General features: G+C 40.0%; 1 protein-coding gene across 1 annotated transcript; it reads left to right on the top strand.

Annotated features, from left to right (window-relative positions):
• The first annotated feature begins 306 nt into the window (after positions 1–306).
• LOC142635268 (protein MICRORCHIDIA 6-like) lies at positions 307–3242 on the top strand. Its single transcript, XM_075809456.1, has 6 exons — positions 307–381; positions 510–599; positions 681–756; positions 1267–1345; positions 2129–2263; positions 3132–3242. The coding sequence occupies exons 2-6, from the start codon at positions 539–541 to the stop codon at positions 3240–3242; spliced, it is 462 nt and encodes a 153-aa protein (XP_075665571.1). The 5' UTR covers positions 307–381; positions 510–538.
• The last annotated feature ends 18563 nt before the right edge of the window (positions 3243–21805 follow it).

Below are 21805 nucleotides of genomic sequence, written 5' to 3'. Positions count from 1 at the left end.
GGAGCAAGATGGAAAGACCATAAAACTTCAGATCGTAAGCCTTCTTCCGCCCACTTTTTAAGTTTGGTAAAGTTGTATGGTTGTACTAGTTCCTGGAAATTTGTTAAACTGCCCAATCAGCAGTCCAAAGAAGTATCATTCGCATGCTGTATAATCCTTTCATTTCTTATTTTGCCTGCTTTTCTTTTTGGTGGTGGTTTTTTCTTTGGGGGGGGGGGGGTGGTGTTTCTTGTTCTAGTCAAAGTTAGGTTCTGATTAAGGGTTTCATACACTATTTGTATTGTTTTGTTTGTATGAGCTAGATACCAAATGGTGCTACTTTTGTCCTTATAAACAAAATCTCAAATCCACGGGATTCCAGTGTGGCCTTGCTAATCCAAGGTACATGTACAAACTCGTCTCATTTGATTAAATGAAATTTGAATCTACTAGTTATTTTCATGTCATACACTAACAAGATCGCCATCTAATTTTTTTGCTTCTCAAACTTGATGATTAACAATGAAAAGATGACGGTGGTGGAATAGACCCCGAAACTATGAGTCATTGCATGAGCTTTGGATTTTCAGATAAGAAATCGAAATCTACCATTGGACAGTGTATGCGTTGGATTTCTCCATTCTATCTTTCACATGTTTTCCCTCATTTCTTCATTTATTGGTTCACTTGCATCCTTTCAGATGGAAATGGCTTCAAGACAAGTTCTATGAGACTTGGAGCTGATGTTATTATCTTTAGTCGACAATTAAAAATGGGGTATAACTTTCTATCAACATTAACAATATAATTCACTCTCCTAGTTGGTTAGTTACTATGTTCACTCGAATACAACCCTAAGAATGACACAGGCATATCTGAAGTTATTTAATCTATCATCTTTTCATTAGTACAAAAATAACAATGAGCTATAGACTGGGATAGGTATTCCTCCCTTATTTGATAGTAACCAAACCCTGATAAAGGTGGGATTATAATTACTTGTCTCTGGTACAATCCCCTAAAGATTTTACCAGTAGGCCGTCAACAAGTTCCATGGTAACCTTATATTCTTCTGTGTTCTTATATTCATTTTTCATTTTCAATTCTCTTTATTGAGTTATTTCTATTCCAAATCCTGAAAATTGGAGATATTAGCATTTTGAAAGTGAGGTCCAACCTCTTTCATATTAAATAAAGATTACACTCATTTTCATATTTGGATAATTGATATATGCACAATTGACTGCTTCTTGGTTGTGCTCACATTGGTGGTATGACCATGTTCAGGTCATCAACTCAAAGTGGTGGGCTACTTTCTTATACATTTTTGACACAAATGGGCTATGACAGAATAGTAGTACCAATGGTGAGCTTGGCCTTACAGCAGCTGTTCAATTACATCTATTGCAAGTTTACTCTGACTGTAATTTTCAGTCCATAATGTATCATTAAAAATATGACCAGCTAAAGATGTTATTTTGTCTGTCCTCTGTGATAATTAAAAATATGGCTGACTTTAATGTCCCCTGAATTACATTGTTGGGAAGCGCTCCTTGGAGATCATTATAGAAGGACCCAGGCGTATAATTGCTATTTTTTTTTTTTTGTTTTGAAGTTTTAAATTGCTTTTCTTTAAATCACAGCATGCAAAGAGTGTGTGTGTTTTTTGGAGTCATAAATTGCTTTTCTTAAAACATAGCAAGCAGAGAGGAATTGGGATTTGGCTTAGGCTACTACTTTGTTAACAAACTCATGGAATAGTCCTACTATTCCATGACCAAAGAAGTCAAGAGCATTGTAGTTCACTGACATTGCCTTGTCTCCTTTATAAGGAGATCCAAGTTTCAAATCCTCTCTACCCCACTTGTTGTAACAATTGAATTATCAAAAGAAAAAACTATTTCATGACAAAAAAGAAGATGACTGCAATGTCCTATCAGCATCTTTTTCTAGTTAAATCATGAAGTCGGCTCCACTTTAGGATCATTTATTGACTCAAAACCTTGTGAAGTTATTTGTAACTTCTTTGGTTCTCTTTTTCCAGGTTTAGGGCTGTCTAATGTGCCCTTTGTCATATGCATAATTTTATTTAGTCTTACCAATAATGTTGTACCTCTAAACTCACTAATAGGTTTTTCATTTATTACAGGTGACTTATGAGTTCAACTCATCATCTGGAACATTTGGGCCTGTAATTTCTTGTGGTAAAGAATATTTTTCTTCTAATCTGTCCATGCTGTTGCAGTGGTCTCCTTATTCAACCGAAGAGGAGCTGCTGAAGCAAGTAAGCCTGCAGACATTTCAGAATGGAATGCTTCATATAACAACATTCCAAATTATAACTTGCATGCTGTTTCTTCCTAACATATCATGTTTTCTAATTATTTTTCGCCCCTTGCTTAGCCAAAACTAAAATAACAACAACAATAACAAGAAGAATGTTGTGCAAAAATAGCACCACCCCTCTTCCCAAAAATAGATGATCTGCCAAAATTTTATTTTCCTCAAAAGTATAGCATGTTTTTCCTTCTTTTTAGTCCCTTAATCTCCAAAAGAGAGAGAATAAGAAAAAGAGAAGGTAACAATAAAGATAATGATAACAACCATGACAACATCAGCTGTGGTGCAAAATAGCAGCCCCCCCCCCCTCCCCCATCCCAACAAAAAAGGTAAACAACAGAAAAGAAACATTCTACCAAAAATTTAGCTTTGTCAAAAACATAGCATTAATATGTACTTGGCTGGTAACATTCTGCATAATTGACACCAATGAGATTGCCCTAAAAGGAGCATTTGGAGGTTCTTTGGTCATTGAATCCATGCATCAATTAGCACAATTTGATGAAGAGCTTTACAAGGTAATATTTTTAAATTGTTGAAAATATTCCCTTGTCTTTCTTTCTTTGACTTTTTGGTTTCTAGCAATTTTTTTTTTTGCTTTTCTTCTTTCTCTGTTCTTGTTTTAACTTTTGTGACCTCTTATGTACTTTTTACACACTCTTTTTTAATGGTAGTAATTATCAAGAAAAGAAAATGGGTGAGAAAGTGTGGGAACCTAGGAGGGTCTGACATCATAAAATCTTCATTCAATTTCTTTTCCTACATCTTGTGTACAGGTACATGAGCTAACTGAAGTGGTTGTCATTTAATAGGTAACAGGTGAGGGAGATGACAAATATCTGATTGCTACTGCTGAACAGCCGCTTTGTGCGTATCATTTGGAAGATTGGATCCATCCTTCTGAGCTACCAATAAGGTTGTAATATTCTTCCTGAAGCTTGTTCCTATGACTAGAAAGTAGCCTTTTGCTCATAAATAATTCAATTTTTCCCTAGGTATGCTGGATATTCGTGTTGCTTCCGTAAAGAGGCTAGTGCACATGGTCGAGATACTCTGGGAATATTCAGAGTTCATCAGTTTGAGAAGGTGGAGCAGTTTTGTATTACCAGCCCTGATAATGATGAATCTTGGGCCATGCATGAGGAAATGATCAAAAACTCTGAAGATTTCTACAAGATGGTGTGTTGAATTTTCCTTTCATCATTTTTAATTTCCTTATGTTTTAAGACTCCTTGAGTAGGATATTAATGAGGAGGTTAGCTTTGTGCATGCCACATGATATCGGTGATCCAAGGACAATTTTTGATCGTCAATATCTATATCTTTCCAAGTTAAGAATGCGGATATGTTTGTGTATTTTGCATAGAAATTTGTGTTTAAGTCAAGACATAGTGGTATACTTTGTGTATTGGTGGACTCTTTTCCTCTCCGCATTTCATGTAGGAGAAACATGAGGTCCTATAGATGAATCTAATTTAATTTAATTTTCCTCCTGCTTTTCGCTCTCTGAATCTAATTTAATTTTCCATGTTTCAGCTAAACCTCCCCTATCAAGTTGTTTCTATCGTTTCTGGTGCTCTGAATGATGTAGCTTCAAAGAATCTTTCATGTGGATTCATATGCATGGCTAAGAGAAGCCAAACTTGCAAATCAGTAATTTCCATTCCTTCTTTCATTGTCAGTCCAATATAACAATTTAATCTATCATTTATTTTTATTTTTTTTACTCTAGTGTTTCGCATCAACCAGCTGATGGTTTGTGGTATTCACAGGGCTCTTACACTCTCAAGATGACACTGGAGGATGGTAACAATCAACTGTTGACCTGCATTAGCTTCAAATTCAGTATCAGCTTTGGATCTTCTGCGTCTGATAGTTGAATACCTTGCTCATGTTTGCGGTGTTGCAACGTGGTGTTGATTAGAAAATGACTTGTGGCCATGAAGCTACAAGGTATCCAGTTTTCTCATCCTCATAAGCCTTGTCAGAGTCAGAATCATACTGTTCCTCCCTGCTCCCCACAATGGATGTCAAAATATATTGGTCCAAGATACAGTGAACTCTCTTATTTGTATGCTTAATAGGGACATTTCCCAGACAAAATGCTCAGATAGTGAAGATGTCAGTGGATTGGTCGAAGAATGGCCTTCTAAGAAAGACATAGGCCATATGTTTGAGTTTATAGCATGTTATGTTGCATGTGAAAGAGCTAATGTCTCAAAAAGTGTCCTGAGTCAGATTTTAGAATACTTGACATCACAAAATAATTTTCCAACTAGTGTTTCCTCTCATCACATAACTTCAACAAGAAGGGAGAAGCAGGGGCTTGCCCTTCTAGATTTTATATGGTTTGTGGTTTGAAATTTTGTTCAATTGTTGATCTCACTTTTTTTTTAGTTTGCTTAAAACAAGTGAGGGAAAGGGTGATTCAAATCTAGGTTCTCCTCGTAAAAGAGACCGAGCATATTCATTGAGCCACAAAGCTCTTGGTTGATAATCTCACATTTGGTTAAATTTCCATGATGACATCAATGAGTTATCTGCGGGGTGTTTGGGTTATAGAGACTAGTTACAAAGATTTTATTTTTTACTTTTATAATTTGTAAACTCTTTATATAGTATAAATTGCCTTAACTGGCCTGCAATGGTTTTTCTTTTGGAGATGTTTTTTCTACTTTATCATTTGGTGCATTGCCAATTGGTGGTTAATAATCACAATCTTGCGGAAGACAAAATTGAGATAAATTGATAATTAATCAATAATTTCGGTGGATTTTCAACTAAAGGATCTAAAAAGATTTCAACCATGAATTTAAAATATGGGATAAATATTGCCACCAGTCATTTAAAATCAATTGTTGTCAAATAGGGAGGTTTATTGATATGCTAAGGTTAAAATTTGTATCTTATTTAAAATTTACAAGAAAAAGAAAAAGAAAAAAAAGAAACAAAAGCAGAGAGTTAAGGCGTGACGTGTAGGAAATTATTTGATTTGAGAAAAAAAGCTCGGTGGTTTAGTTGTTTCAAATGTTAGATTTGTTCAGTGGGGCTCATGGAACCTTTGGAAGTGGAATGCCAAAGGATGATCAGAGTCTTTGATGACAATGGAGATGGACGAATTGATTTCAAAGAATTTGTCAAAGAATTTAAATAATGACATTCAGTATTACGTTACAAAAGCGAGTTTTACTCACGGAATATTGAGTTTAGACCATAATTTTCACCAAGCACTTATAATTCTTGCAAACACTAATACAAGTACATCTTTTCGTAACATACCAACAACGAACAACAGGGAAAAAATGAGCAAGTGATTTCCTATAAACTTAGCCAAAAGTAATGAACAATTCATCTTTAGATTTGCAAAAGGTGCACGTACAATAGGATCATTTGCCCTCATGATCAACAACATTTTGCATTGCACAAAATGTGTAGACATCAACAACAACGTTGAATGTTCGTAGGTAGAAATTTTTGGAAGTCATCATTGCTTGAATCTGAGAAGTCTGAAATGTCACTTTCATCATCTAACGCAGTAATTTCATTAATAGACTTCATGGCTCGCTCTTGCGCCTTCCCCTTTAGATGCTTCCTAGCTTTTTGGACTGCATGAAAACGGTCTAACCGCCTTTGCATTTGATTGTTCTCTTGTTCAAGGCGAGCAAGTATGTTGGCAGGCTCATCTCTAGGTAACTCGGCTGAGCGTGCCTTAGGAACTCGTAACCCGTGCCATCGACAATACACCTCCAACTCACACCTCTTCTCGTATAGGGTTGACCATGGTGGTTCTGCTACGGTGAACTCCATTGCGGTGGTATCTGTACTTAGTTTTGTAGGTTTGCCGACCATGATGTGGCCAACGCTTCCAAGACTCTCGTACGTGTATATTGGCATGTTAACGAAATCTCTCTTCTTTCCAACCCATTTCCCTCCATAGTGGTCTGTGTATGTTTGTAGTTGTTGATCTGCTGGAACTTGTGATAATTCATTTGTTGAAGTAGATTGAAACTTGTTTCTACGTGTACGAGATGATGTTGAGGCGTTGCGACTCATAGCTTACTCAACCTACAAAGTTAGTGGTGTAGGAATAAGAAAAGAATTGTGGTACATTTATAACCTCATTCCACTGTGTATTCAATAATAAAATTTAACATATTCAGGCTTGTCATGTCAATACAGGCTGGAAAACCACGATACGAATTTTTTGTTCAAATGTTCCCAATGTCATAGTGAGATTCTCTTATTCTGGGCAGTAGTTGTAGTGTACTGCCATGACTATTTAGCTGAACAGTATTCATGTGAAGAGTATTTAGCATGCTTGTGTTTCATCTGACATGAACTTGACAAGACAATACCGAGTTGTGTTAAATGCATCATAAACTTTTCAGGGGTCTTCTGCATCCTTGAAAACAGTGCATTGCAAAATGATGCAGATCTGTGTATTGACGTGAGTGTGAATGATATGACTAGATAGGGTTCAACAGTGCCGAGCTATTGAGCAGCACATGTAGCACTATGAATATCAGTGTAGCAATGGTGGACAGCTGACCCCCAAACTCGAGAATTTGTTTTAATAAATTTAGATTTTGAATAAGGGCTCTCAACCTAAACTTGTTGTCTCCAATTATATATGTAAGTACACAAAGATGGATCGAAACTGACCAAAATGGAACAAAGTGGACTGAATGGACCAAATTAGACCAAATCAGACCAAAACAGACCAAATCAGACCAAATCAGACCAAATCAGACCAAATCAGACCAAATTAGACCAAATCAGACCAAATCAGACCAAATTAGATCATCATCATCATCTCCATCGGCATGAACATCATCATCCTCTACATGTGTAGAATACTCATATTGAGCATCCGGAATCGCAACTTGTAACTATGTCTTTCTTTCCTCAAAAGTTGTAACTATATCGACAAATGCCCATGGGATTGCCTCTTGGTGAAGGAGTGGAAAAGAAAATTAGAATACATTCACTTTAGGGATGCATAGATACTTTTAGGTATTTATTTGTAAATGCAGACTGAATTCCAATGACCAATCTAATTCAATCATTTTTCTGTAATTTGTGCAATTGAGTACCTTTTTTTTCAATGGGTGCAGCGGAAGTTGTGCTGTGCACACAGCATTTTTTTATTCAATGGATGAAAGGTGAATACAACAATTTTTTACTTAAATGGATGGAAGGCTAATTAGACTGGCCTAAAGAAACTGCGAAGTTGCCAACTAGCAGTAAAAACTAAAAACAAAGCCATTCTATAGATACAACTTTGGATATCTTCCTTGGAAATATCAGGATCATTCTTTTGTTCACTGGATGCTTTTCTGTTGTACCTCCAGTGATGATATAAAAAAAACATTTGGTTGTAGTGGTAGATGTTTTGAGCTTAGTAAACGTTTGGTTGTCCTTTTTTTTTCCATCATTGTCATGGAGACTTATGGTTTGGCTCCTCATTTTTTTAATAGATTTGTTTTTATCCGGTTAAAAAAAGGTGCATGACCCAAGAACCTCGGGCCAATCCAGATTAGTACTCGCGCTTCAAAACCTCGGGTACTTTTCACAGTACTCGAGCACACGAAGCTCGAGTCTTACTCGGGCATAACCCACAACAGTTCCAGTGTCAATCCAGATTGGTAACCGAGTTTCCTAAACTCGGGTACCAGATCGTACAGTACTCGAGTTCTTCAAACTCGAGTACTTGGGGACATTTTTTTAACATTGATATTCCACGCTGGCATGCCACGGTGGAAGTGTAAAATCCAGTACTCGAGTTTGGTGAGCTCGAGTACTGGAAAAAGTGGTAGAAACCCAATTAGTTCCGAAACAGTGGTTTCTGCCTAAATTTTTTTAGAAATGGTGGTATTGGGCCGATTTGGCCATTTTGCCCATATAAAATTAGACTTGCCCCCTCAACAAAATCTTTGACTCCTTTAAACAAAATGAAAAGCCCAAGAAACATTTACAAATCTAAAATCCCAAACAAAACAAATTAGAAAACCCAAAAAATTAGCCCAACAACATAGACTAATAAAATTAGCCCAACAATCGGCCAATTTATCAAAATATTAGCCCAACCCTCAAAAATTTTGAAAAAAAACCAATTTGATCTCAAATCATTCCATCAAATTTCCCCCCAACAAAAAAAAACCCTAATCTAGAGAGACACTAGCATTGAGATATGAAGCAAAGGGAGTGAAGGCTAAGACCAAAATGCTGTAGGACCCACGCGGCACGTCTGTACCAACTTTGCTTCTGAGAGAGACCAAATCGCTCTCTCATCTTTGCTGAGGCAGAGGCAGAGGCAGAGGTAGAGCATATTTTCTCTTATTCTCTCTGTAACTCTCTCTCTCTTACTTTATTTTTTGTGGTTGCTGAATGTAGTCTCACTCTTTCTCTTACTTTAACTCTCTTTTATTGTTTGGAGTTTGTACCCATGTACCGGGTGTTTTTTATTTTATATTTTTTATGAACCACCCATGTGCTGATTGGGTGATTTTGTTTTTGTTTTTTGTTTTTATAACATGTCTGTATGAATAAAGGAGCAACATTATCAATAAAAAATATTTTTTACCGTCTATAATTCTAGTTATTTATATGAATTCTTGCTCTACAAAACTGTGTCAAATATAGATATTTTATCTGAGAGTAACAAATGATACAATATAGATAAATAATTAATGGTTTTGCTTGTGTTTTAGTGTATTTTTTTTAAAGTTGAGATGGTTTGAAATTTTAATTGTTAGTTGTTGATATTTAAGAAAGTTGGTTGATTGCAGTGTTGTGCTATGCATAGTGTCATTTTTTACGAACAATTTTATGTATGAATTCAATTATAAATGATTTCTAAGATTTAAAAAAAATCGTTGAGTCCATTTTTCATAGATGATTACATTGTTAATACTAAATACTAAATGGATGTTATTTGAAGTTTTATAATGATTTATTTTTTATTTTTTATATTTCGCCCCCCTGACTTGAACTCTTGGCTGAGTCCTTGCTTATCAGGGCTATCTATAAATTTCAACAAGTCTGAATTGTATTGCTCTCCCTATATGGATGTTATTTGAAGTTTTATAATGATTTACTTTTTATAGTTTGCCCCCTAACTTGAACTCCTAGCTCCGTCCTTGCTTATCAGGGCAATCTATAAATTTCAACAAGTCTGAAGTGTTACTGTATTGACGACGATGATTATATAGTAAACTTACCTGACGATGGGTTACTGTTACATAGAGATGGAAGAATTTTCTTGAACCAATCCATTTGAACACTTAAAGAGTCGTTTGTAGACACATTATCAATTCCCCTTTCAAAGAAAAAAGCAGCATCCAATGCTGTTGCTCCCACAACAGCAAAATTGACTCCTTCTTGAATACTTGTTACAGTACTCCCATTCTCAAAGCCAAGACATGGCTTTATGAATGGCAGTCCTAGAGTTTGAGCTTCCAACAAAAAACAAAAAGAAAATCCCATCGACAATAATGTATATATGTGAGGGCAAAGAATAAAGATTAAAAAGCTGAAGCTCATCAATTTGCTCACCTGTGAAGTCTAAGACAAGACGGCCATTGCAGCAACGACCTGTGGGGTGAGGAAATTAGCTCTCCCCATATGGAGGAAAGAGACACTGTTGAGTTGGATCAGTGAAGTAGATGTTTCCGGTGTCAGTAAGTGAGTCTCCGAAGCTAAAGATAGACGTGTAGCAATTTCCAAACACGCCTTTAATGGTGGCTAATGAGAGGAAGAGTTTGATAAATTGTAGTTTCATTGAGAAAACAGAGGAACGATGATGGGCCATGGATCCCTCTAAAATGGAAGAGGGGCGGCCAGTCCTATCTTATAATGTCTGTCAGAAGCTTTTCCCTTCTCCAATGAAATACGCGCATTGCTTTTTACGTCTAAAATCTGACCAACCATTCCACAAACAGAAATTAAAGGACTAAATAAAATAAAAATAAAAAATAAATATTTAATACCACAAAATATATATTGCCAAAAACTATTCTTATGTGAATTAACTGGTAATCCTAAAAGAATAAAGGAAGGAAGAAAGCAAACTACCTAATTGTATTATATATTAAATAGAAAATTTTATGTAGTGCGAGTATAAAGTTAATCCAGCACTTCATTAGTCATCCAGCACTTCATGATGTTTTTCTTTATCAAATAAATTGGATAATAACATTAGTATCACGTATTAACATGTGCATTACGTGTTAATATTATAACATTTGGATATATGATTGTGTCGGACCTGTGTTTGTTTGAGTGATTTAGCGAAGCATTAGTTCAGTTGTGATACAATTACTGAACCAAAAATAAAATGATTTCAAATCTATATAAATTCAAGTTAAATTCATCTTTAATTAATGATGATGCCAAAAATCGTCAATAAGTCACACAGTCCTCACGTGCTTTAGACAAAAACCTGCGAAACAAAGAAGAAGACTTCACAAAGAGTATTGGTGTGGTACAAGCCAAATACCCTCTGAAGGTTAAGTTAGAGAACTTTTACAACTCTAGAGTGTCAGAGCTGGAGAATCGCATGCATACCTTGATTTCTGAGGGCTTTGAGTTTTTGTAATAGTGTAGAGCCGACTTTCGTTTCTTGATGGAGAAGGTGTTTCCTTATGGGAAGACCCTCATTAATACACATATTTTGTGGGATCCTTTCCTTGTAGAGACTTTGTTGATTAGGGTTAATTGTAGGATACAAGACATTTCCATATTAGGTTTCTGGGAGATCACTTAGGCCACGTAGGTGCCACGTGGCTTTGCTTCCCGTCTCCCTTGCGTCTGTCTTATTGGAATCCGTCCACTACAAAGAGTTCGTCCATCTCCCTGCCCTTTCGTTCGGGATACAATTCCTTTGACCAACTCTTCGACTGTTAGTCCATTTAGACCGTCCATTTTCTTAACGCTGTCGCTTATGACTAACTCAATTAATTGGATCCGTTTGCTTGGGTTTTATCCCCATCAGTCGCCCCCTCACTTTATGGGTCCGTCACCTGATATCCCAGACAAACATGTGGAGTGACAGTCTAACCCAGTTTTGGGGAGTTGTGTTTTGATTGACAGGTTAGTTGAGAGTCATAAATGCAGGAGGGACATGTGGCACAATTTCAATGGTTGGTTACTCAGACCGAAGTGTCTCTTCGTCTTCCACACCATTTCCTCTCTCTCTCTCTCTCTCTCTCTCTCTCTATATATATATATATATATATATGTGGCTTCTCCCTTTCATTTCTACTTTCTGCAACTAATCTCCAGTGTCAGAGCGCTACCGTCATCTACAAGAAATTGTTATACCGTCAACTTCGTGTGCCCATCTACTACGCTATTCCCGTCACCTCACTTTATGGGTCCGTCACCTGATATCCCAGACAAACATGTGGAGTGACGGTCTAACCCAGTTTTGGGGAGTTGTGTTTTGATTGACAGGTTAGTTGAGAGTCATAAATGCAGGAGGGACACGTGGCACAATTTCAATGGTTGGTTACTCAGACCGAAGTGTCTCTTCGTCTTCCACACCATTTCCTCTCTCTCTCTCTCTCTCTCTCTCTCTCTCTCTCTCTCTCTCTCTCTTTATATATATATATATGTGGCTTCTCCCTTTCATTTCTACTTTCTGCAACTAATCTCCAGTGTCAGAGCGCTACCGTCATCTACAAGAAATTGTTATACCGTCAACTTCGTGTGCCCGTCTACTACGCTATTCCCGTCACCTCACTTTATGGGTCCGTCACCTGATATCCCAGACAAACATGTGGAGTGACGGTCTAACCCAGTTTTGGGGAGTTGTGTTTTGATTGATAGGTTAGTTGAGAGTCATAAATGCAGGAGGGACACGTGGCACAATTTCAATGGTTGGTTACTCAGACCGAAGTGTCTCTTCGTCTTCCACACCATTTCCTCTCTCTCTCTCTCTCTCTCTCTCTCTCTCTCTTTATATATATATATATATATATATGTGGCTTCTCCCTTTCATTTCTACTTTCTGCAACTAATCTCCAGTGTCAGAGCGCTACCGTCATCTACAAGAAATTGTTATACCGTCAACTTCGTGTGCCCGTCTACTACGCTATTCCCGTCACCTCTTTGCACCGTTCAACTGTAAGTATTCTCCATCTTATATTGAAAATTTTCTTTTCTAGTGCTTTTTAAATATTGTATGTTCGTCACATATGCAGACTTGTAGAGTCTTAGGAGTTTATCCGTCACGTGTAGGTGTGATAGATGTCTAGTGAAGCGTCGAGTGGGTAATCGTGTGTCTGCGAAGAAGTGGACTACGATCAGGTGTACCTGTTTGGTCAAGATGACCCCGACGCCTCTTATGCTGAAAGGGTTCCATCTTCCAACTCACCTTCTGAGGACTCGGATGTGGATGGGTCAGAGAGTGATACAAGTGGGGATTCAGATGGTGAGAAGAATTTTGAGAATGCCAAATCCCGTATTAGATCCATCATTAGCCCTAACGGTCTTAGGAAGTTCCTTTTTCCCCTTATGTGGATGGTCAATGATTTTAACTCAACTATTAAGAGACCACACTTTGACACCTTTCGGGAGAGATATTAGATTCCCGTCGATATTCCCATCCGTCTACCCTTCAAGTTCGAAAAATGTTATTACCGAAATGTTGAAGACGTCGAGGTGTATGAACAAATGTTCAAGGCAGGATTTAGACTACCTTTGAGTGCTTTTCATTGTTGTCTACTTCAATACCTGGGGCTAGCCATCACCCAAATTGCTACGAACGCTTAGAGAATCTTCCTTAGTATAGAAGTATTATATGGGGTTCTAACTAATGGGAAACGTCAACTACCATGGAGGAATTCTTTCATTGTTACCGTCCTTTCTAAATTGTCAAATCTAGGGTATATATAGCTTCCTGCCAAGGTAGCCATCGCTTAGGCTAGTGTATGAGACCCCTGACTTAATAGGAATTGGAAGAATCAATACTTCTTTAGTCAGGGGGACAATTGGATGTGCCATCTCGAAGAACAGGAGAATATGCCTCTTGTTGATAATACTTGGGGTATAATGCCTCTGTCTGGTAGGTGTTTTGCTTTGCTTAAAATTTTCCCGTTTACTTGTCTTGCTAGTTTTACTTGTTAGTCTAGTCGTCTTTTACTGCAGCTCAGGACCGTCCAGAGGTTAATCTTGACCAGTGGAGCTTTTTGGCGAGGATCTTCAAAATCAAGTTGGAAGAGAGGACGTGGAAGAAGCTCATCACTTTGGACACCCTACACTGGTACTGTGAAGGTCTCGAGCTTATAGCTGCTGCCCGTCGCTACGATAGACAAGTGCGCAAACGTGAGTTCGTCACCTATTCCTTGTTTAACTTTTTCAACTTCTTTAGTAATTTCCGACTAACTTTTCTTTCCGTTCCCTTTGGCATAGAGGTGGAAGACGGCAAGAGGAAGGCTTACATTTGCCAACAGGCTACCCTGCAGGTGAAGAAGAAGCAAAAAGAGGGAATTCCCCTACAGGGGGGACGGGTCCACTGAAGCCTTTTATTAAAAGGAAAACGATGGACAAAGGTGGCCGTCTACCAAAGAAGCCAAAGGTGGTGACCGGTCCAACAGTTGGGGAGATGCCTTCGTCCACCAAGCTAGCTCATTCGCCCTGTCCTGGGAAAGGGAAGGGTTTAATGACGGGCCAAGGTCCCGTCTCTGAGAAGCGCCCTATCCTTCTTCATGAAGACTCGCGGTATGCTATTGAGCATCTCTCGTCCATCATCAAGGACGACGATTATGAGGACTTAGGCAACGATGCAACTGAGGCCATGAGGGAGACAAGCCTCTTCAGCTTGGAACAAGTGTGTATCCCTCCTTCTCTCTTTCCCATTTTGTTGTTACCCTTGTTTCTAATCTTTTTTTTGATTTTTGTAGGGATGAAGGGTTTGATGGACCATTGCATGGCCCGAGAGAAGTTGGTGGATCGTTAGAGAGAGAGGGCTGAGGCCACGGAGATCAGGTTGCGTGAGCTTGAGGCCTAGTAGGAGATCCAGATCAAGAAGCTTGACCTGATGAAGAAGGCCCTGAATGAATCAGAGAAGCAGACCGAGGTGCTAGAAAACGTGCTCAAGAACAAAGGAGGGGGAGATCTCCATGCTAAGGAAGCAAGTCCTCCAGGCTACGGAGGACGGGAAGACGGAGTTCTATAACTCCGACGCGTTCTTTTATGAGCTCAGTAGTACTTTTGTTGACGGCTTCAATGACCGCTTCCGTCAGGTCAAGACTTCCTTCCCCGATCTAGACTTGTCTCAGGTTTCTATTGACTCCACAGTTCAAACCCTAGCCAGACCCGTCGAGTCTGAATGTATTGATGAGCTGTTTGAAGCTAATTCTCCTCCCAACGCTTAAGATGACAGAGAGACTGCTACTAAGGACGATCAAGTTAAGTCTGTCAAGGATGAGACCTGTCCTTTTGAGGGGACCAAGATGGGCAACAAAGAGAAGGATGGGGAGGCCGCTGTTGACCAACCTTAATTTTTAAAAATTCATTATTGTCTTTGTTTAGTTTTTTTCTTTTTATCATGAAAATCCTTGGGAGAATAATATTTATGTTATTTTTGCCGTCACCCATTGTTTTTGGGTTTTGGATGTAAACATTTGCCCTCCATGAGCTTTTATTTATTATCTTTTTATATCCGTCACTTATATTTTTTACTTATATGTCTGAACATGTTTTTTGCCATTACATTTCAATGGATTTGTTCCATCTACACCTATCTGTTCCCTTTTGGGGTCCATTGCACATTGCACAATTTTTCTTATTAGACCATAAACTTAGCAACTTTTGGACTTAATAAGTTACTGAATATTAGGATGCATTCATTCACATAAGGACTAAGTGAACTTCAAGGTGTTCCTTGGGATGCATCTGTCCACTAAAGGACTAAGTAAACTTCAAGGCATCCCTTGGGATGCATCCGTCCACTTAAGGACTTAATAAATTTTAGGATATCCCTTGGGATGCATCTGACTACTTAAGGACTTAATAAATTTCAAGGCATCCCTTGGGATGCACTCGTCCACTTAAAGACTTAATAAATTTTAGGGCATCCCTTGGCATGCATCCGTCCACTTAAGGACTTAATAGTAGATGCAAGACGTATATACACACATGATATGTCTGAAGAACTCCTCTTATTATGATAGATACGTGCATAAGCCAAAAATTGTTCTTAAAAAATGAAAAGCTTCCCTTTGGACTTAAAAAGTACTGTAGATAATAAAATTAACTGAAAAGAAATAAACTGGAAATGAGGAGTGGTGCTCTGCATGCCGTCGTCTACTGGTAGTATTTCTTGAGGTGCTCGGTGTTCCATGGGTGGTGCAAATTCTACTCGTCTAGTGTGTCTAGGTGGTAGGTGTCTTTCCTTTGCCATGAAGTGATTTTGTAGGGCCCTTTTCAATTAGGTCCTAGCTTTCCCTGGGAGGGATCTCTTGTGGCGCCCGTCACCTTCCTCAAGACGATGTCTCCAACTTGGAAGTCTCTGCGTCTAACTCTGGAGTTGTAGTACTTGGTCATAAGGTCTTAATACCGTGCTAACCTTTGTTTAGTTGTTTCTCTGACCTCGTCCATGAAGTCTCCTACTCTCATCATGGTTCTTTACCTTGTAGCTCGTGAGTTCGACCTCAGCTGGGATAACGGCTTTGCTCCCGTATGCTAGTTGAAACGGTGTCTCTCTTATAGGTGTTCTAGTCATCGTCCTGTATGCCTATAGTATGCTTGGCAACTTTTTTGGCCATATGCCCTTTGCCCCCTCGAGTCGAGTCTTGATGATTTTGAGCAAGGATTAGTTCGTGACCTCAACCTGTCCATTGGCTTAAGGGTGGGTGGGTGAGGAGTAGTGATTCTTGATCCCCAACTATGAGCAAAAATCTTTAAATGAGTTGTTGTAGAACTTCTTTCCATTATCTAAGACCAAGACTTTAGGGATCTCGTACTTGCAGATGATGTTTCTCTAGACGAAGCTTCGTATGTTCTTCTCCATGATGGTGGCTAGGGCTTCAGCTTCCACCCATTTGGTAAAGTAGTCTATGCTGACCACTAATAACTTCAGCTGTCTTATTGCAATTGGGAATGGGCCCATGATGTCTAATCCCCATTGAGCAAAAGGCCACAAAGCCGTCATTGGAGTGAGCTCTTCTGTTGGCTGTCTAATGATGTTGCTGAACCTTTGACACTTGTTGTAGATTTTGACATAAGCTTGGGCATCCTTCTACATGGTAGGCCAATAATATCCTGCTCGAATCAGCTTGTGCACTAAAGACCGTGATTTCAAATGATTCCCATAGATCCTTTCGTGGACTTCTCTCATGACATAATCTGCTTCTTTGGGGCTTAGGCACCTTAGGTATGGGCAGGAGAAACCTCTTTTGTACAAGACATCCTTTACCAGGACGAATCGTGCCACTTGAACCTTCAACTTCTTTGCGGCCTCCTTACCGTCAGGTAGTGTGCCGTCTTTTAAGTAAGAAACTATTGATGTGGTCCAGTTGCTTCCTAAGTCTATTTCCTGCACACCGATGCTATCTATCAAGGGTGAAATATGAACAAATGAAAGTACCTTACGATGAACATGTGTTCTGCTGATGCGGCTTTGGCATGACGGTCGGCTTGCTCATTCTCTTCCTTTGGGATTTGAACAAACTTGGCTTGAAAGTCGTCCATTTGTTTCCTTACTTGCTCTAGGTACTTCTTCATCCATTCGCCTTTGCACTCGTAATCACCGTTCACCTGACTCGTGACCACTTGAGAATTGTAATAAACAACTACACTTGTGGCCTCTGCTGCTTTGGCAAGATCTAGTCCTGCCATTAGAGCTTCATATTCCACCTCATTGCTGGTTGTAGGGAAGTCGAGTCGAACCATACACTCGATCTTGTCTCATTTTGGGGAGTGGAGTACTATATCTGCTTCACCAACCTACCTGTTAGACGATTCGTCCGTGTGGATATTCCATTGAGGGTGCTCCCCTACCCCCTGGGCTTCCATAGTGGTGAACTCCGCGATGAAGTTTGCGACCACTTTTCCCTTCATGGTAGTGTGCGGTCAGTATTGCATGTCAAATTCGCTCAACTCAATTGCCCATAGCGCCATCCGTTCGGTGGCTTCAGGGTTGCTCATTGCTCTCTGTAGAGGCTTATCTATCAGAACAGTCACTATGTGGGCCTAGAAATATGGTTTGAGCTTGCGAGCTGTGGTCACTAAGGCGAAGGATAGCTTCTCCATTAGGTGGTATCTTTCCTCTGCACCTCGGAGCGCTTGGCTAGTGTAGTATATGGGCTTCTGCACTGACGATGGGCACTAGGTATTGATGGGCTGTTTGAAGCTGATTCTTCTCCCAATGCTCGAGATGACGGAGAGGCTGCTCTTCAGGATGATCAGGTTAAGTCCATCGAGGATGAGACCCATCCTCTTGAGGGGACCAAGGCTGCGTTAACAGCTGTTGGGGAGACAACCAGGTAGTGAAATAACTCTTCCCTAGCTTTGGAAGGACTTAGAAATGGTGGGGAGGAGAGATATGCCTTTAGGTCCTTGAATGCTTGTTGGCACTCGACCTTCCACTCAAAGGACTTCTTCAACATGTGAAAGAAAGGTAGACATTTGTTTGTTGCCCTTGACACGAACTTGTTCAACGTCGCTACCTTGCCGTTGAGGCTCTGTACTTTTTTTTATATTCTTAGGTGGTGCCATTTCCATTATGGCCTGGATTTTGTTTGGGTTAGCTTTAACACCTCTTTGAGACACCATGAACCCCAAGAATTTTCCCACCGTTACCCCAAATGCGCATTTACTTGGATTGAGCTTCATGTGGTAAGAGTGGAGGGTATCGAAGGTCTCCTTGAGGTCGGCCTAATGGTCGTCTTCCCGTCGGCTTTTCACTAGCATGTTATCCATGTAGACTTGGACATTCCTCCCAATCTGATGTGCAAACATTTTGTTCATTAGCCTCTAATACGTAGCAAAAAAGGCCTTGTCTAGTGACGAAGGAGCTTTTCTCCTGATCAGCCTCGTCCAGCTTGATTTGGTTGTAACTAGAAATTGCATCCATGAACTGGTGCTTTGCCATCGAGTATACTAGGATGTCGATCCGCGAGAGTGGGTAGCTATCTTTGAAGCATGCATTATTCAAGTCCATGAAGTTTACAAACATCCTCCACTTTTCGTTGGCTTTTTTGACCATCACCACGTTGGCCAGCCAGTCGGGGTATTACACTTCTTGTATGAATTCCAATTCCTGTAATTTACGAACCTCTTTAGCTATAGCCTTGTCTCTCTCCTGTGCGAATACTCGCTTCTTTTGACGGATAGGGGAAAAAGAGGATGACACATTTAACTTGTAGACTATGATTGAAGGGTCAATCTCGGGCATGTTGTCATGGCTCCATGTAAAGACATCCTGGTTCTCCCTTAGAAATGTTGTGAGTGCCTAACAGATTAGTGGGCTGGCAAGGGTACCGATCCTGGTCATCTGCTTAGGTCTGGAGTCATTAAGGAGCACCTCTTCCAACCCTTCCATAGGCTCCGCAACCGTTTGCTGTTCTTCTATGCTTATGGTTTGTAAATGGTCTTCCATCTCCAATATGACTATGTAGCACTCGCGTGCTACGACCTGGCCTTCACGTACCTCTCCTACCCCATACTCGGTAGGGAACTTGATCATCAGGTAGTAGGTCGAAGTTACGGCCTTCAACGAATTGAGGGTAGGATGGCCTAGTATGGCCTTGTAAGAAAACGAATATTCAATGACAAGGAATGTGATATCCTTAGTAATTTGTTGAGGGTAATCACCAACTGTTACGAGCAATGTGACCGCACTAAGGGGGTATACTCTTGTTCCACCAAACCCAACGAGCAGTGCATTGGTCGGCATAAGCCATTCTCTATCAATCCTTATCTGCTGGAATGCTGGGTAATAGAGGATATCAGTAGAGCTTCCATTATTAACCAAGACCTGGTGAGTGTTGTAGTCCCCTACTCGTATATTAACAACAAGTGCATCATCATGTCAATGATGGAGAAGTCTAGCATCTTCTTCCAAGAACCCAATCACGGGGTTGTCGACCCGTGCCATCTTCGAAATGAAACCCGTCAGCTGGATATTCTAGACCATCCTAAGGTAAGTTTTGCGTGCCTTCTGGATGAACCGGAAGCTGTGGTGCCCCTACAATCATCCTTATGTCCCTTAGGGGTGGCTTGGGGCGCTCGTTATCCCTCATGGCAATCGGCTCTTGTGGTGGGTCTGCCCTTTCCTTGCTGACGAATCATTGTAGTTTCCCTTGTCTGATAAGGGCTTCTATCTATTACTTCAAGTCATAGCATTCAGACTTGTCATGACCGTGACCATGACCACGATAGAAACAGCAATACTTGTCTCTAGACCTTTTACTGGGATCCCCTTTCAATTTGCCAAGCCATTTCAAGGTCGTATCATCCTTGATTTACATCAGGACCTAATCAATTGGGGCAGTTAGCGGGGTGAAGCTTGTCTGTCCTAATCGTCTTCTGTCCCCTGTCCTGTCGTGCATCTTCTTGCCTTTCCTTCTTCTTGGGCTTCTCTTCCCTGGCTAGTAATGTGTCTTCTGCGTTCATGTACTTAGTAGCTTGATAAAGCACATTTGACATGGTTTTTTGGTCATTTTTGTATAAGGAAAACAAAAACTTCCCCTTTCGTAATTCATTGGTGAACGCAGCAGCAAGTATTTTGTCATCAGCTTCGTTAATCGAAAGGGCTTCCTTGTTGAAGTGGGTTATGTAAGACCTCAAAGTTTAATCCTCTCATTGCTTGATGTTCATTAGGCATGCAGTGGACTTCTTATACCTGTGCCCCCCGATAAAGTGCAAGGCAAACTGCGCCCTTAGCTCCTTGAAGGTACTGATGGAGTTGGGCATCAACCAGCTGAACTACACCCTTGCGGGACCCTTCAGCGTAGTGGGGAAAGCTTGGCACATGATCTCGTTCGCCACGCCTTGCAAGTGCATGAGGGTTTTGAATGACTCTAGGTGATCTAAGGGATCCTTAGACTCGTTGTAGGATTCTACCCGCAGCATGCAGAACTTTAGCGGAAGGGGGAACAAAGTGATGGGTGCAGTAAAGGGTGAGTCCGTCTGATGGACCAGCTTGTCGAGGTCGCTTGACACCCGTTCTCTAAGGGGGTTCATCATGAAGTCCATCCATTCCTTCATTATTTGCATCTCTGCAACCACTTATGGTGGAGCCGTATCTGCAACAAATGAACGATTGGTGTCTTGTTGCTTTTGTTTGCTTGGGGCATTGCTGCCTTCCGGTCCTTCTTGGTCTCTTCTTTGGGCATTGGTACCTTCTTGCTCCTCCCCATGAGTGTTACGCCTTGTGTTCCTTTGGCGCAGTTGTTCATCCAGGTCATGGTTTTACTTAGCAAGGCGTTCCACGGCCACTGCAAGAGTCTGAACCTATCTTTTGAGGGCAATGGTATGTGATTCGTCTCTTTGGCTGTTGTTGGTTGACATCGAGCGAGTAAGTACCATACAACTCTTTGTTTGGGAAGCGGTAGTATGGCTTCTAATACGATCTTTCCCACAGACAGTGCCAACTAATGATGCCAAAAATCATTAATAAGTCGCACAGTCCTCACATGCTCTAGACAAAAACCTGCGAAACAAAGAAGAAGAAGACCTCATAGAGAGTACCGGTGTGATACTGGCCAAATACCCTCCGAATGTTAAGTTAGAGAACTTTTACAACTTTAGAGTGCCAAAGTTGGGGTATCGCATGCGTACCTTAATTTCTGAGGGTTTTGGGTTTTTATAGTAGTGTAGAGCCGACCTTCGTTTCTTGGTGGAGAAGGTGTTTCCTTATGGGGAAGATCCTCATTAAGACATTTCCATATTAGGTTTCTTGGAGATCACTTAGGCCACGTAGGTGCCATGTGGCTTTGCTTCCTGTCTCCCTTGCGTCCGTCTTATTGGAATCTGTCCACTACAAAGAGTTCGTCCGTCTCCTTGCCCTTCCGTCCGGGACACGATTCCTTTTACCAGCTCTTTGACTGTTAGTCCATTTAGACCATCCCTTTTCTTAACGCCGTTGCTTATGACGAACTCAATTAATTGGATCCGTCTGCCTTCGGTTTTACCCCCATCAATTAACATTCAGTTTAGCTAAAAATTAGCCTACAAATTGTTTTAGTTAACTTCCAAGTTGTTAGGGCCAGTTTGGCAGTGCTAGCTTTTCCAAATATGATAAGATAGATTTGTTTTGAGAGCTAGTATTTTTTTTTTGTTGCTTCTTAAATAATGCGATATTCTGAAACTTTGATAATACAGTTTTAATTTTACCTAAAGAAAACTATGTTCATAATTTTTAAAAAGGTAAAATATTAATCAACTATATATGTTGCGATCATTTAAGTGTGTAATCTAAAGGGTAAAAATATTTTTTTTATATGACATAAAAAGAGTATACCCACTTGGAACAATTGCA

This window comes from Castanea sativa, chromosome 5 (assembly GCF_040712315.1).
Source record: "Castanea sativa cultivar Marrone di Chiusa Pesio chromosome 5, ASM4071231v1".
Lineage (NCBI taxonomy): Eukaryota > Viridiplantae > Streptophyta > Magnoliopsida > Fagales > Fagaceae > Castanea > Castanea sativa.
Note: the sequence above shows the minus strand (reverse complement) of the source record. Positions and strands in the feature narration are given on the sequence as shown.